The sequence below is a fragment of the Chinchilla lanigera genome, unplaced genomic scaffold, assembly GCF_000276665.1.
Source record: "Chinchilla lanigera isolate Chin_1 unplaced genomic scaffold, ChiLan1.0 scaffold00047, whole genome shotgun sequence".
Taxonomy (NCBI): Eukaryota; Metazoa; Chordata; class Mammalia; order Rodentia; family Chinchillidae; genus Chinchilla; species Chinchilla lanigera.
Window position 1 is genome coordinate 5,653,653 of NW_004955448.1, and position 17,943 is coordinate 5,671,595.

General features: G+C 34.7%; 1 protein-coding gene across 2 annotated transcripts in view; it reads right to left on the minus strand.

Moving 5' to 3' along the window:
- Dhx36 (DEAH (Asp-Glu-Ala-His) box polypeptide 36) overlaps positions 1-17,943 on the minus strand; it is a 42,201-nt gene that overhangs the window by 19,581 nt on the left and 4,677 nt on the right. For both annotated transcript variants that reach the window (XM_005393058.2, XM_013518656.1), the window contains exons 2-13: positions 15,971-16,095; positions 14,933-15,167; positions 12,553-12,591; positions 10,828-10,998; positions 9,016-9,095; positions 8,427-8,501; positions 8,122-8,288; positions 6,568-6,649; positions 2,304-2,444; positions 1,935-2,037; positions 1,488-1,575; positions 605-660 (exon numbers count right to left, since the gene is read on the minus strand). In XM_005393058.2, the coding sequence (XP_005393115.1) occupies positions 605-660; positions 1,488-1,575; positions 1,935-2,037; positions 2,304-2,444; positions 6,568-6,649; positions 8,122-8,288; positions 8,427-8,501; positions 9,016-9,095; positions 10,828-10,998; positions 12,553-12,591; positions 14,933-15,167; positions 15,971-16,095 (1,362 nt within the window). The remainder of the gene's footprint in view (positions 1-604; positions 661-1,487; positions 1,576-1,934; positions 2,038-2,303; positions 2,445-6,567; positions 6,650-8,121; positions 8,289-8,426; positions 8,502-9,015; positions 9,096-10,827; positions 10,999-12,552; positions 12,592-14,932; positions 15,168-15,970; positions 16,096-17,943) is intronic.

The window sequence follows — 17,943 nt, forward strand, 5'->3', positions numbered from 1 at the left end:
CAGAGCAAACAGTCTTTTTTTTTCTTGCAAGGAAGAGGTGGAGAAACTAGGAAAAAAAAAGTATAGCTTTTCTGATGTATTAAATTTACCAGGGTCTTAAAACCATATTGTACAGAAATGACCTTTCTTCTAAGAATGAAGTATACAGTCTAATTAGGGAAATCTTTGTATCTCACAGAGCCAAAACACAAATACATTATTAATGAACAGGAAATCTCATATCTGCTGATACATTAAGTGCAAAATAAAAATCTCAAACTTCAAGCCATAGTATATCACAGATGATGAATTTCCAGGTTGAATGACTTCTAGTGATATACATATATCTTTTTCTTTTATCCAGGAAACCCATACAAGTTGTTGGTGAAATCAATTTTTTAAACTTTTCTTTAATGTTGATAAAACTAATTTGATTTTTGGATTACCCTTTGTTAGTCAGTGTTTTGTGCAGTCATCCCTGAAGCACCATTTAAGACACTCAAGGAAGTATGGATTCATATGCATTACTCTGAAAACGCTTCTTTAAAAAAAAAATTAAAACACAAAAACCAGTTCCTAAAATGTGCTTCAGCTTAAAAGAAAACAAATATATTTAACAACGTACCTGTGTCTGATTTACGGTAGGCATCAGTGAATGTAATGGTATAATGATAAATTTATCTGAAAATTTAAAAATAAATTAAGCTTTAAAGAGATGCAGAAAAGGCCTATTAAACATATACAGAACAATGAATTCAGCTGATGAACTAAACAATTCTTAATTTACATTTCTACACAAAAACAAATCGACTTAATTCTTTATTTTCTGACTGCCTCAGCAAGTTTCAGCTGACATTTTCTTTTACCATTTATTTTACATTGATAAATATTTTGTCCAAATTCCTGAAGAATGCTCAAAAGCTGGCAGTAAGACAAGTGTAATGGTGCAGGCCTGCAATACCAGCTACACGGGATGATGAGGCAAAGAGATTGCAAGTTTGGGCTCAGCCTGGTACTTAAAGAATGAGACCCTGTCTCAAAATAAAAAACAAAAAAAACTTGGGGCGTAGTTTGGTGGTACAGCCTTTGCCTGCAGGCACAAGGCCCTGGATTCAATCTCCAGTATTGCAAACAAAACAACGAAGTCAAGAGTAATCTTTTCTAACTCTATCCCTACCACTAAGTAAACTCCTGGTGGATGAACAAAATAAAAAAAATCCAAATGCCGATTTTTAACTTTAAGGCTTAATTTTATTAGGTAAATTTTAAGGAGCTTCACTATATACACAGAAACACTTTGTTTCTGACTTGAAAAACAGAACTGACTTCTTAAAAGAAAAAGAAAAGCAAAATGAAAGGAAAGAAAAGAAGAGCAATTTAGACTTAAAATACCAAATTTCCACATTGAGGAAGCCTAAGAAGCAACACTTCAAGTTACAGAAGAAAAAACAAACTACATGATTCACATATCTCTCTTGAAATTGTAATAAAATACACTGACATAATACCTGATTTAAACATCACTTGTGACATCAAAAGATCATGTAAAGTACTGATATTATCCCAGCCTGGCAGGAAGACCAGTATTGCACCCTCCTATGCAGAAAGGAAATAGTCATTACAAAAAGATCACATCAACAAAATACACTAACAGTAAAACTCTGTGCAAATTAAGTCTTCATTCAAATTCTACTAGCTCTGGATAACATAATTACTACCTGAAAAATACTAGCTGACTTTTAAAAACAAGATTTATAATCCAGAGATTTCAACTGTTTAGTCCTTCCTTTGAGTAAGTGCCCCAGCACCTTGCTATCTTGAGATTATTTCTAAAAACAGCTCCTTCTACAGCCTATTTTTTAAAAGCATTTAAGAAAATTATTTTTCATGGCCTTGGCATATTAATGAAATTAAAATTATGTTACTTGAAGGAAAAAACCAAAATGAAAACTAACCTCTTCTTCCAAAACAATGTACCGAATTAAGGCAGCAATCAAATTTAGATCAACTTTATCATCATCCATCATTTCCAAAACATCTACAGTAGTTGCAGAGTACCTATCAAAATTATAAACACAAAGTCATGAAATGCCTCATAAAGTTTCTTTTGGTTTAATCTGCTTTAACAGCTTACAATGAAGTCAATCTGAAAATGGAGAAACACCACAGATAGGAGAGAATTAACGTGGTAATAAATGTTTACATGTCCAATCAACAGTGTTCAACAGACAGTTTCCTTCAAGTATGTACAAAATTGAGGAGTCAACCCCAACTTTCCGTTTTAATCATTCAGCACCATGTTTTTACTTTCAACATAAGCTCACCTTCTTCGCAGTTCCCTCACATAATCTGGCCAGCGTTCTTTATAGATTGCTTCTTTTTCTTCTTTTTCCGGTCTATTTACATGCCCTTGCATGAAACCCCTCTTAAATTGGGATCTGTGTTCTTTTTGCTCTGGAATGTATCTAAAATAAAAAGTTTCCTTAAGTATCTTCACACAGTTTTGAAACTCTGGTTTTACCTAATGTCTGTGACTTCTTAGGTCGAGGATTTTAAAAAAGGATTCTTAAAAACATCTTCACCAAACTTTTCACTGACTGCTGGTCAAATCTTATTAGTAAGTGTTTACTAATACATAAAACTTGATGTTACAGAAAAAATATTCTTCTCTACTGAAATATACAAAACTTTAGACCATCTTTAGCTGTTAAAAAGTACAATTAGCTTTTATCTTCAATTTTAAGTTCATTTGAAAATAAAAGTTAACATCAACGTAAGTTCAAAGTACAATTACCAACTGTTTTGTAGAAAGATCCAGGCTTTAAAAAATTTTCCAAACCTAATTTTACATAAGAATCTGCTGGGACACTTGTAAAATATGGATTCTCAAATCATATCCATTTTGATTTGGATTCTGGTCTGGTACATTAAGAATTCTAATTAGTCACCCCAGGAAGCTCAAACAGTGTAGCCATATACAGTGGTTCTTTGGCTCCCAAAGTGAATTCCAAGACTCTGGTCACAAACCAAATTGCGTGAGAACCAAATCAAATTCAATGGCTAGGTTCAATGTTGACCTTATGGGGAAATCTGATTCAGTTTTTGTCTGTTGTAGTTTGGAGTTTTGCAAGGGGAAACAATACAACACAGGACACTTAATTATAAATTACTTTATAATAGTTACCCAAAGAGTCATATACAAAAAGAGTACAGGAAGACTGTCCACACTAAAGACCAAAGAATAAGCTGAGGGCCTGGGTCCCATGGAAATGTCCTGCCTGAGAACAACTGAAGACCTAGAGCTCAAAACAGTGCCTCCCATGAGTCCAACTGAAGGCCCAGAGCCCACGACGACAATGCCTCATGCAGGCCTGTTTCACATGTCTGCACTGGGAAGACCCAAAGGTCAGTGGTGGAAACGAGAAAGTGTGCGCCAGTGGGATGAAGCATCTATGCCACCAGACTGAGGGATCTCCTTGGGAGCCAGAAAGTGATGCTCAAAGAAAGAACCACAGCTTTCCTGAAAAGTACCACAGCCATGCGCAGCAACAGTGAGGTAGCGAGCTCCTCTGATGATGAGAACAGCCAAGTTCCCATCAAGAAAGCCAAGATTCTTCTCTTGGAGACTGAGCAGTGCACCATCTTCTCCTCCCGAGCCAGGAAGCGACGCCTGAAGTGAGGACTAGAGCTCCCCCAAAGTGAACCACAGCTATTCTCAGTGACAGTAAGTTCCCGAGATCCTCTGACGAAAACAGCCAAGTTCATCAGGGAAGCCAGCATGACAAGTTCCTCCAGGAAAACCAACAGCTCCCTATAGCTTCTAACAGCACCCCACAGCTTCTGAACTTCTCCCCCTCCAGTTCTGCCTCTTACGCTGCTGGCAATAATCCTCAGGTGGGCCTCCCACACCCAGCACCATGTTGGTTCAGTTCAGCTGGGTGTTACCAGTTGACCACCAGTTGTCAATCTGCCACATCGTCCAATTTGGTTACAACCAGAATCATAGAATTAAGTTCGTGAACTGAGGTACCACTGTATCTATTAACTCATGCCAGAAAACTCTACTTCTGTTCATAGCTATAGCTAATGGCAGATACTGAATCAGCATTCAAATATTTGTGTGTCCATCTACCACTCGAATAATTCTTCCTTTCTGTTGTGCACTGTGAAAATCATGAGGAAGAGAGAGGAAAAACAGAGCAAACGTACGCTACACTTTAACCCAGATTCTCTGAGTTAACCTAGAGGTCACCGCCTAGATGCAATGGGAAGGGGGGGTGGGGCAGGTGCTTTGGAGTCAGGTGGAATCCAACTGACGTCCTTGCTCTGTGAGTGACTAGCTATATATGATCTTACACCAAGTATTAAATTTCTAGCTGTCTGTCTTGTTTGAACAACTGATGTTCTTTAATAGTATTGTGGCCCAAGAACTGAAAAGACATAGTGATAAAGAAGAACACAGTGCCTGGTAAGACAGTAAACACCAGTGTTAATCCCCTTCCTACTCAGGACAGTACCTATGACCCAAGAGTCCCGTAAGTATTGGACACATACGCAGACATCAACCTGACAAAGGGCAACTTGAGACAGAGACTGGTCCTAATTGACAGGATGGACTTACACAGCTGCTCCTTCTCCAACAATTCCAAAAAACAAGGTAACCCCTTGAACCAAGCCAGAGGCACCTGTGCCTAACCCCTCCCATCTGACCCTACTCCTGGTCTGGCCACTGTGTTTCTTCCCTCCTACCTCTCTGCTGTTCAGCTCTTCTTTAGGGAAAAGGACAGTTGAGGACTTCTGATGGAAAGCTCTAGCTATGGACCAATCTCTGTCAATTCTCCTCCTAAAGCTATACACATATGTTGTTCTCTTTGCTTTAAGAGATTCCTTAGCTATACAGTACCTTACTTATCTTTTTGGAAGTATATGAAAGCAATTTATCATCATGTAACTTTAGATTAGAGGTCCTTCAAAGTTAATTTTTGGGGGCTGGGGATTTAGCTCAGCAGCAAAGCGCCTGCCTGGCAAGCGCAAGGTCGTGAGTTGGGTTCCTGGTACCGGAGAAAAACCAAAAAAAAAACAAAGTTAATTTTTGTTATCATCAAGCTGTTGCCTATTATTTTCTTACAAGTGCCAAATGCACCACATGGTAGAAAGTAGAAATCAGAAGGCAACACACAGAAAACGTGTGACCACTGATGATAAAATCAAGGCACAGAAGACAATAACATACTGTCTCTCTCATTATTAGCATTCTACCCTGTCTGAAATACATTCTCCTTGTTCATACTATTGCATTGCTTTCCTGACTTTCCGGTCTTTCACTAGGGGCTCTGCTTTGCTAGTCTTTTTCTCCTCACAGAATACAAATATAACTTTGTACAGCCCAGTATGTCAGACTCTAAAAGCCAGTGGCCAGAAGGCTGAGTGGATAACTTAGACAGATAATGAGATATTCTGCTATAGGACATGTAAAAACTTACAAGACTCTTTAAAGGAATTTTTAAAGGGACATGTCATATGCAAGAGGCCTGTCTGGCGGGAGGGGAGAGCTCATGTGATCAGATTTGTTTTAGAAGAGTACAGATCAGAATACCAAAAAAGGGACCATTGCATTAACAAAGGACAGACAATAAAACACTTTAGTGAAAGAAGAATGGGAAGGAATTGTGTGTGTTGAGATAAAGCACAAAATGAGTTGGAGGAACTTAGCTACTGAGCGTGGAAAAAGCAGCTAGTATACCTGGTACTTAACTGCTTGATAAGTATGTATTAGCTTTTTAAATTTATAATACAGAAAACAGGATGGAAAATCAGTATCATTATTTATTACAAGATATACTTGGCAAGGCACACTGTTTTGGTGAGAAATTGGTAGGGTCAAATAAAGAAATGAATGGCTTAAAAAATGTTAGGTTCAAGGTGTTCATGATACTAGAATGCTGTTGGATAGACAAGAGCATTCAGGAAGAGCTTCAGTCCTGAAGGCACAAAGCTAAGAGTTGTAAAAATAGACCTACAGTCATAGGAATAGACACGATTCCAGAATATACACAAAAAGTTGACAAAAGACAGATAATATAGGATAAATCATATTTAAAAGGTGGGCAATGGATGCCAGCCAAGGAGAATAATAAACAGGTAGGAAAATCATAAAAAAAAAACCACCAAATAGGTCCCCAATCTCTGCTGACCAAGGATCTTTAAAAACTAGTGATTCCCGGAAATGAACCCAAACTCTGTAATATAATTAAGTATGGAATATGAATGGGCCATCTGGACTTTATTTTCACTTTTTTTTTTTTTTGAGACAGGATCTCACTACACAGTTCAGGCTGGCTTTGAACTCACAAGGATCTTCCTGCCTCAGCCTTTCAAGTGCTGGGATTACAGGCATGCGCCACTACACTCGGCTTATCCAGACTTTTTAAAACACCAGGTAATTTTAATGTGTAGCCACATTTGAAAATCCCTGGATCCATGGAAAAATAATGACTTAAAAGGAAGTGGTCAATGTCAAGTTTCTAAGATTGACAAAGTATGACAGAAGCTACATATCTGCAACTTTTATTCCTAATGGCCACTTACCTTATTTTTTCAATTATATCTTCCAAAAGATATTCCACAACCGGAAAAGTAAAACCAGGTATATGTATCATTGGACAGTTACCTGTCATAACAGAAAAAACATAAACATTAATTTGTATTCCAATGTTAAAAAAATCTCATATTGTAAATAGAAAAATGAGTCTATTAATATTCCTAACTTTAGAAAAAGGTCCTGTAGTATTGCTATTTTTCCAAATCTAGTTTTACTAAAGACAGCAATCTAGTCCTCAATATTTCACTTCTGTCCTTACAAGCTGTATACGCAAGTCAGTTCTACAAAGTAACGTAACACCTTGAAAAGCTAGAGCCAATTACAATTGAATTGAAAACCCACTGGATATCTACTTTGTTTCCATCGTTAGCCAAAACAGTGCTGCATGAGAATTCAAGTTGTACCGCAACTGGCCTTACCCCTGGTGGCAACCAGGGTCTGGGGAGTGAGGGAGTGTTCAAAATAAGACTTAATGAAGTATTAATACTATTTCAAAATCACCAGTTTAAAAAAAATCACCTCAGTACTGTTATTTAAATACCATTTATACTGAGTAACAAGCAACACATGCTGTATATAAAGGCCAAGACAGCACTGGAGGTTAAGCATCTGCGCCACCACTGCTCTGCCTCTGACCTGGGTAAGTCTGAGCAAGACACTCAATGTCAGTTCTAGGTGTCTAATAAATTTTTAAAACATATCACCACTATACTATAATATCTGCTATAATTAATCTCACAATGGTTTAACGGGATGTATTTTAAAGCACTTTTTTAAAAGCTGCGAACAACAACATTTACTAAATATACACCGCATTTTAATATCCTCCCTTTTTTCTTTCTTCCAACACAATTATAAGCAGGAAAGATAAGAGAGGCATAATTTCAAAGGAAAACATTTTGCAGCTTGTCAGATTTAGTTTCAGATTCTCTTGTGTTTTGGTTAATAATGCCACCCTGAGTTAGTTACTTCACTGCTCTTAGGCTGTTTTGTCATTTGTAAAACTGGGCCTAATCACACTCCATACAACATAAGGCTTCACAAGGATTAATAGAAGAAATCTCAAATACACTCTGACGGTATTCCATAAGGTCACTGATACTGTATTATCATGAGCAAACTGTCATTCTAGCCTGTGACAGCACACAGACAACACAGAAGAATCACCACAAGGTATTTATAAAGTTATTCGATGTGTGGTTTGACTTAATGATGCCACCTCTTGACAGAACCAAGAAACTACTGGTGTTTAGTATGGAAAAGCCATGAGGCGCCATTAAAAAATAGGCCCAGTTCTCTGATGCAGAAAACTAGAATTACGCAACGTTTATTTACATTAGTTTTCTCTTTTGTTTTTTCTGAGACAGTCTTGCGATTTGTTTCAGGCTGGCCTTGAACTTGCAGCAATCCTCCTGCCTCAGCCTTCTCAGTGCTGGGATTATGGTCATGCACCACCACGCCTGGCTTATCTTAGTTTTGTAAAAAGTTAGATGTGGTGGTTTTCTGGTCCCTTCTCTATGTAATAATCAAATACTACTCACCAAAGTATTCTGAAAATTTCTCAGCATTCAGTGTTGCACTCATCAATATTACTTTCAGGTCAGAGCGGGAATTGAGAAGATCTTTAATAACAGTCATCAAAACATCTGACTGAAGATTTCTTTCATGGATTTCATCTAGTACAATGTGACTAACACTGGACAAATGCCTAAAACAAAAAGTGTGAAGCATGAACTCACTGCAAAACTTAAAAACAATCATTATTCTTTAATTAACTAGGAAAATGCAATTTGATAATTGTATCTTTTAATAGTAATCTATAATTCTTTAATTGAAACATACTCACGGGTCTGACTGGAGCCACTGAAGGATGATTCCTGTCGTACAGTACAAGATAGAGCCCTGTTTCCTTGGCAATCGACTGCGAATGAGACGTATAATTTAGTCTTGCTTTTCTTTTCTAATACCTTACTTTTAAGCAACAGTTTAAAAGGAAACCTTCACACTGAACATTTTAGAAGTGCTCATTTAAATAGGTAAAGGAATCCTGGCTCTAGAAAAGGACAGAAGAAATTTAGCAGAGATGAATGGGGGGGCGGGCATTCAAGATACCAAAAACCTAAGAATACAGTCCATGAGGGATTGGTTGGTAACACAGGAAGGTGCAGAACACCAACTCCTTAGAGCAGAAATGATGGTCGTCTACTACAGTTATTTTTCTAATCATTCTATAATGCAGACGTACATTTTTTAAAAGGTATTTTGGGGTGAAAAGGTGAGACTACGGTAGCAAGCTATCTATGCTGCAGCTGCTTTAAATGTTAATTTTAATAGTAATAAGCAGTATAAGAACAGTAATCATCAGTACTTTCTTTTGAACTTCTGTTTCAGAATTTCACTAAAATCTACCTATCCAAGAAATGAACGCTCTTTACCTTTGGAGACGAATCTGGTACCCGGTACTATTACCATTGCCACAAGATTCTGCTCTTTCCGAAGCCACTCTCTCTGCAACCTTAAATTTAAATAAAACACAGTTACAAAGAATCACAAACACAGTTACAATTTCCTTTAGGACAAATATCCTGATCATCTTTGAAAATTCAATATTGATGAAAAATAGTTCTTCAGAATTTCAGATGAGTTTAAAATAGCTATTTTATCTGAGGTATCTAAAACTTTCTGAAATCTGAGTTATTTAAAACTTTCTTAAAAGCTGTAGAAAACCTACTTCTTACACACACTTTTCATTTACCCTTATAATGTCCTTCAAGGCCAAATTCTTCCTTATCATTATTCTCAAAGTTCCTGTGCTGGGACACTCCTCTCAATAATTTCTACTTTTCTTTCTGACTTTAGTTGAAAGCACGGCCAAATGTGCAAAATTTGTAATATGAAGTTTAAGAACACACATACACTTGTCTTGTTCCTGGTTTTAGTTGCTTTGTTTGTGATAGAGACTGGTATTGTTCAGTTTCTTACTATTGACTGCCAAATAAAAACTGGGCAAAAGACTCAATAAAGTAACCAAGTTACCTTGACACAGAACAGTGATAAAATGAGATTAGAAGCAAAAATGACAATTGCTATGTTCTAGAAGTAAACCTTTCCAACAAATACATCCATTATACACAACTCAGGCCATATTAATCTGCACAAATTCAAGCAAAGCTTGGAAAAATAAGAAAAAAGTAACAAAAAACTATAATTAGCATTTCTTCATCTTGTGTATATCTGCGTATACATATACATGCATATATATATTCCCATCCAGTAATGAAAATCAGTGTAGCTATACAACTGTGTTATGACAAGTTTACTTTTCGCTCTTCTGTGATCCTAGGCATTTAACCTCCAAAAGGGTTGAAGACTGTTGCTCCACTTAAACACATACTGTACACAGCTTAAAATGTTTCCCATTTATCCCTCAAATATGGCTATAATCATTGGTAACATAATTCCTAACCACAGATCCTGTATGAAATCACTCAGTAATGTGATAAACAGCACTACCATAAAATTAAAGATAGCACTAAAGCTGCGTAATTTAATTTATACAGAGAATTATACAAGACATTATCATATAGTTCACAATACTCATTGAATGTTCTAAGAAATCCCAAACATCTTCAAAGAGTATATAACCCATACATAGGTCTTCAAACTAAAGACAATAAAATCCACCTAAAAAATGTTATTTATAAAAGTGTACCTATAACTGTTACATGTGCTGTCCTGAAATTTGTACTTACACAGATCATGCGGGTAAAAAAAACCCAACAATGCCTTAGTTTTCCTCATGATAAAGCGTCCCTCTGATTGAGTAGCTCTATCTAACCACTGACTACAGAAGCACAGCTTAAACAAGATAAGGCTTCCCAGTGTCAGCACGACTCAGTACAATTATATACTAAAATAACGGAGAACTGAACAAATAAAACAAGTGGAAAACTTTAAGCCTTCTAATAAGGAGGAAGATTTTAGAACTCATCACCTATTCTATGAACATTTTACTCACTTTTCATTCTTCTGGATTTATACTGAAATTTTCCTGGATTAATAATTTATCTTCAACTCATAAACAACTATTATCTATGAGAGGGATTATCATCAATCTTTTGGCCTTGAAAATATTTGGCAACAAATATTAACCCTGATTAAGAATCATTCCAACTCTTAAAAATAGAAAGTTCCACCAAAATTATTTATAGGAGAATAGGAGATAAAAAAGCGAGAGATTTACTTACTGAAATGGCACTGATTCTTCTTGGCTGAGTACAAACTATTCTGCATGCGGATCCTTTTCCTCTTTCAATGTAGTTATCCAAAATGAACTGCGTAACTTGAGTGGTCTTTCCACAACCAGTTTCACCACTTATTACTGTTACCTGGTGTTTATCAATTAAATCTACCAACTCCTATTTTAAAAGGGAAGATAAATTAAGAATAGGCTAAGATGCAAAGACAGTAATCAAAATTCTACCGCACTGAAAAATATATTTCAACAAATATATTAATGCTTTTTAAATTCTGGCATAAGCAGTGCAAGCAATTTGAATATCTAAATTACCAATGTTCAAGAGAAAGCACCCAATTGTAAAGCACAAGAGCCAAGGAACTGCTAAGGCAAAACACTGTGACAAGAACAGGAAGAGATAGCTCCTAAATTCCACACAGAGATACTAATATTAAATTAAAAGAATACTGACATTCTGGGCACAGCAGCAAACCACCGACTGCCTACTGGCTAAGTTACACAAATTACTTTAGGAACGAACAGTGTTAGTGTGTTTTATTTGCTTTCAAATAAAATACAGATACATGTTTAAATACCTAAGTTAAATGGGTAATGTTCAGGTATTTACAAAAACACATCTTTAGTAAAGATAGTCTTAAAAATTTTATATACACATTAATATTTTTATTATTAACCATCTTATCACTTTAAAAGGGTGTAATAAGCTATATTTTTACCTAAAAATAATTTAACATGAAAATCTACATTGAACAAATTTTCCATGTATTTTATCACATTGTACGTATCAAAAAAAATTATGTTTGAACACTGCAAAGATAGTTGGTAAATATAGTCGCCCTCCATATCCATGGGTTCTGCATCAACCAACTAGAGATGAAAAATATCTGAAAAAATAGCTGTGCTTGTATTAAACTCTTCAGTCATTTTTCCCTATACAATACAGTGTAATAACTTCATTTTATATTAGATATTACAATTATCTAGAGATGCCTTCAAACACAGAAGTGGATGTGTTAGGCTATATATAAATACTACATAGCCCTTTATATAAGGGACTTGAGCACCTGAGGATTTTGGTATCCACAGTGGGTCCCAGAATCAATCCTCCATGGATACAGAGGGACGACTGTACTGAGAAGTGGAATAAAATTCATTCATTCAACAAACATTTACCAGATGTCTATATAATGCCAGAAACTGCTCTGAGTCAAGAGACAGAGTTTGAATAAAGTAGACCCTGTCCTCAAGAACTTACATTGGACTAGGAAGGGGAGACACACAGATGTCAGGTGGTAATAAGTGCTATGAAAAGCAAAGAAAAATAAAAATAAATAAGGTTGGGAGGCTAGAGAAGGATGGGGGATTATATTATTCTATGTAGAGTAATCATGTGATGAAGTATAAAAAATTAAACTACTATATTTTAGTAGTGCCTCAATTTTAATTAAAGTGCTTAAAAGAGCAGACTATTAATCCAAAGTAATTTATATATGAAAACTGCCTTTTTAAAATTCTAGAGACTTCAATTATGGATATAATATGGTAAAACTTCCAAGAAAACTACTTCATGATCACATTTTTCCTTTCACTCTTCAACAGTTCAACAGAATCAAATTACCTGTTAGGAGAAGGTCTGCCAACATACCTTTTTTTTTAAACATACTTTTAAAAAACTGTGTTTATTTGTAAATCTAACTAGTATAAAACATTTTACCTTTTGCATTCCATAAGAAGGAAGCTTTTCCCTGAAACACTGAAATGAAAAACAAAGGTTTTAATTTTCACAAAAGAAATGCAATCAAATTATAATCATGATAATCAGAATATATCATACTTAAAAACAATAGAATCCAAAAGTATTTTTATTCTCTTTTAGCTTGTATAACATATCAAGTGTTTAAAAAAATTCTTATAAAAAGAATGTTGTTTTACTTTTAAAACATTCAAAGACAATTTTATTAAGTGTAACACCGGAAACAATTCTACAAAGTTAGAGGTAAAATGAAATCTGATCCATCACCTAGAAGCACTGCGACAATCTCTAACGTACTTTTCGCATGTTTTTCTATTTGTTTTAAATGTTCACCTTAGATCTGATCTCTACACCACATTCTACTCGTACATACACACTTACTAATGCAGCAGGCAATGACGCAAATTAAAGATTATCTCAGGGTACTTGTCTTTGAATGTGAGAGAAAACTAAAAATAAGTAATATCCAGAATTATTTCAGAACTAAAGTTAGGTCACACTCCAGGCAGTTTCTATCTCAGGATTGCCAAAGGACAAAAAAAACTACATAAAAACCAAGTAGCAGTTTGTGACACACATGAGCCATTCAACAAATTTACAATTTGTTGGATTACCACTAGACTGTTTTTATTGTGTTTTATTTATATGATAACTTCTTCATAATCCTGAAAGCCCATAGCCATATTACTTAGAAACACTGACAATTAAGATTTGCATTCAACTCAGTGTATCATGTGACATAAAAACAATCTTCAGTGGCCTAAAAATACACCAGTTTTAACAAATTCTATTGAAATGGGGAAAAAGCTTTAATTTAAAAAATGAAATTCAATATAAAAAGTAAATAAAACTGGAACTCCCTAGGTAATCTAATATATTACTGTCAGGCTTATTATTAATATTAGTTGTTACTAACAGCACAAAACTGACAAGCACTATGATGTCTTAAAACTTAATTAAAACTTAAAAACTTAATTTTAGTGTTTGAAAAGAAGTCACCACATTTTTCAAACTAGAATTATCCCTATTTGCATTCTGTGTATGTAAATGGTGCTCCAAAGAGCGCTTTAGCCCAAGAGAAAGCAGCTAAACCTTCTATTTCCTAATTTCTAATTTTAAGTGAGACAGGTGATAATGTGATTATAAGCTGTCTGAGCATAGAGAACATCATTACTCTTCAAAAAATGTACAGCATGATAACCTGCATCTAGCAAGTAGAAAATTAATGTTTACTATATAAACTATCACATAAAAAATATTGGTATTACCAAGAAGGATGAAAAAGTTGAGCTCTTAAATACACTTGTATTTTGGTACATGTGAAGCATTTAGAACAGCATCTTAGAAATAGTAACTTTTTATATTTTATACATTTTTTCTTTATCTGAACTAGATTACCCATCTTTAATAACTGTATTTAAATTCTTGTTTACCGCAAAGAGAGTAACCAACACTTTCTGTTCCTAAGGCTAACAAAGCAGCTCTTCTCTTAGCCACAAGAGAAGAATTAATTGATGAATTAATTGATCTCAAAAACTGTGAATTAACTGATCTCAAAAATTGCCTCCATCCTCAAGTTATATACTCAGAGGCATTAAAGAGCTATACAATCTGTCCCCTGGACAATCTGGATTCATCTGCTCTAATAAGAAAATCCAACTTTCATCAGTGATGGCTGGAAGACAGATGTGATGTTCTGCTTTCTCAAAAATGGTAGCACGTATTTGCATCCTTCGAACTCCCTCAGTATTTTTATGTACATATGTGAATATTTTATTGTATCTATCTCTAAAATACCCACAAATTACACAATTTTACATCTTAACTAGAAAGGACCTTCAACTATCTTTCCTAGTGTGGGAATATTAGAATACTTCAGAAAAAGTTCAGCCCTCACAACAATCCTAAACTTACTGTTTGTGAATACATGCTCATCACAGAGTTTTAAACTTTTGAAAGCTTTAATGTATCATCTATGCAAGCAAATAAATAGGTTAAATAATCTGGAAGAAACTTTACAATTCTAATTACCTTAACTCTTAGGACACCTCACTACACTCATCTAGGAAAGTTAGACTACTTTTGTTTTCACTGACATTAGCATTCGTCAAACGTTTCTCCTCGCCACATGAACTTCTGCAGGTAAAACAGGATACCGCAGACCGTATGCTCCATTAATTTCTATCCCCACTGCCTTTTTTCAACAAATCCTACAAAGGATGTCTGATTGCGAAGTTTCACTGATCTACACATACAGTTACTTTTAGTCATAAATACATTTCTCCCAAGTATGAGAATGACTGTAAACATTTTTTCCACATCTTGCTTTCCATTACTGTACCTGCATTTCAATATACCGAAGATCAGATTTTTTCTTCTGTAAATCTTCCAATAATTGTTGGTCTAAGGTTACATCTGGTTCATTTTCTTGCAAAAGATATTCAGAATCTCGGTCAACATATGATCTGTCCCTGAATCTTAATGTCTTTTTATCTTGGTTTATCAATTTTTTTTCCTGGTTGTCAAGTTTCTTTCCTGTGGTTGATTTATTATCAGCGGAAACTTCAGTCCCATATCTATATGACAAAATATTTGCAAAAGTCAAAGGAAGACCCACTCAAGTCCTGGAACAAAACAATATACTGTCTAAGTATTTTAAAATCACCAAAATTGAAAGCTTACTGTTCTATGAAGCAGTTATGAAATATACTGATATTTTTACAACAAATTCAGACTTTTCCTCCTTTTAAAGAGATATTGTAAGGGAAGTTATCCCTTGCAATTGTTTAAAAGATAAAAATCTTTTTTTCAGTTCCTTTTCTAATAAACGAAAAAATAAATTTATCCTTCACACAGGCAAAAAAATAAAAAATTAATAAAAAACAAAATTTTACACAATAGTCATTGCTCTACTGCAATTATGTTCTTGTCTGATTTTCTTGGACTTGCTTTATTTTACAAATTCATTTTTTTCCTTGAACTATAAATGCAATACCACATAGTAGGCTTACTAAAATAGTTCTAAATTTTCATCTAAATGATAAAGTCTTTACAATCTTTCCACTCCAGAAACAATTTAACTTGTGTAGACCTATGCACAGAATATTATGGAATACAATGATGGTAGGTAAAAGCACATATAACTGAATACATCTCATATTTAGACAAACTATTCTTTCCCATATTCAGCATTTTTGTGGGAATATAGCATATAAACTTTTTTCTTTTTCCAATCAAGTTAATCTACATTTGAAAAATAACAAGACTAAATTCTACTTACTAAAGACAGTGACAGTATTTTTAATCATAATTTTCTAGCCAATGCCACAAAAGAAGTACAATATTTGCCTATTCTTTAAAAGAATATAATTTGTTTTACCCATGATCCTCTGGAGCAAACCAAGATATTTGTGCTTCTGAATCTTTATCATTTTTAGTTTGGACAGAATTCAGCAGCTGCACAATTTGCTCTTCTCGTCGTTCATCCATGTGTACTACTGCTCTCTATTTTGTACAAAGGAAAAAGCACCTTTATCAACATAGGAAAGCATGTGCAACATGGTTTATTAATATAAGAAAATATGTTTATTTGTAACTAAAAAAAAAAAGGCAATGATGTTCAACAAATGTTTACGAAAGCTAAAGTTAGTCACACTTGCCCTCTAGCCCACCCCATTTCCTAGACCAAATAAATACATGTTAACATTTTTGTGTATATCCTTGTACATTATTTCATACTTTGTATCTATAAAATTAGATCTAAATATAATTGGCAAACAGAGAATATCTGTATCTATTTCTATAACTCTGGTTCCCCTAACTCCTACCTTTAGGTACTTATAAATGTTTTCCTATCTGAAATTTTCAGTTACTAAAACCCAAATGTTCTGTTTAAAAAAAAAAAATGTTGAGGGCCGGGGATGTAGCCCAGTGGCACAGCACCTGCCTGGCAAGCGTGAGGCTGTGAATTCAATTCCTAGTACCAAAATAAATAAATAAATAAGAGAAGAAAATATATTAAAAAAACTTGAAAACAAAATAATATTTTAATTGTGGCAAGTATTTCAAAGTTCTTACACTAAGTAAATTCGGAAGTTAAGAAGACTGATCTCAGAGGAAGTAAGATCAGCGCTGACCAGCACTCGTCATAGATTGTAAATGAATCAGTTGTTTCAGAAAATGAAAACAAAGAAAATCCCCTACTTGAAAAAGATAAGGTCCTTGGTGAATTATGAACACTTTAAAATACAGATCTAAGAAACGAAATTACAGGTTAAGGTAAAAAAAATGAACATCAAAGCAAATTCATTGGAGATTTTGTTTTTTTTTAGATATAGCAAATTTAACACTGGACTCTTAAAAAATTATGAGCTTACAAACCTCAGGCTCTTCATGAGCCAGACTTAACACTATAACGTATGTGAGAATTCACACGCAATGGGAAATATATGAGTGGTGAAAATCTGTCTTTTTGTTTAAAGGACCAAAGGAGGAGAAAAGTAAATACAGTAATGAAAAAATTATGTATTTTTAAAATATAGAATAAAGAGAATCTTAGAACTTTCTGACTAAAAGGGAGTGGGAGAGGCAAAAAGAATCAAAGACAGCTGTTTCAAATTCAAGGCTAGGGTCTGGCAGAACAGCAGTTAAGATCAACCATTAGGAGGAGGCTGATGTGTAATGGTATGTTTTTGTGCACATGTGGCGTTGAGGATCAAAGGACAATGCCACGCTTGAATTAAAAAACCAATGAAAATCAATGATGAAGCTGGTCATTTAGCTCAGCGTCTGCCTGGCAAGCGGGAGGTCCTGAGTTCGATTCCAGTACCGGAAAAAAACCAAAAAACCAGAGAACCAAAAAAAAAAAAAAAAAAAAATCAATGGTGAAATTCCCTAGCTGTAATGATTTTCAGGCAAATAAAAATATGAAACTGGATCTCTCAAGAGATTCTGTTTTTAGAGTTTATGACAGGAATTCTGGAGTGTTCAGCAAAGAGATAGGTGTTGAAATCACAGACATATAGAAGTCCTCTTATTTCAGGAAAAAAACACTTCCTCCAACACAGAAATAAGGACAGAACTTTTAACAGTCTGGTATTCAAGGGGCCAAAGCAGAAAAGTCAGTAAACGAACACGACTGAATCTCTTTGTTTAAAAAAAAAAAGCAAAATCCCTATTTTAAATTCTCCACTCCCATAAGTTGTTACTGTTTTCCTTCACATCAAAAATGTTCCATTTTCTCATCTTTCCCACTTGCCACCTTATTACAATATGATTTTTTACTCCCACCGCTCCACAGAATAGGTTCTCAAGGCTCACTAATGACTTTATTGTTAAATCTAATGGATATTC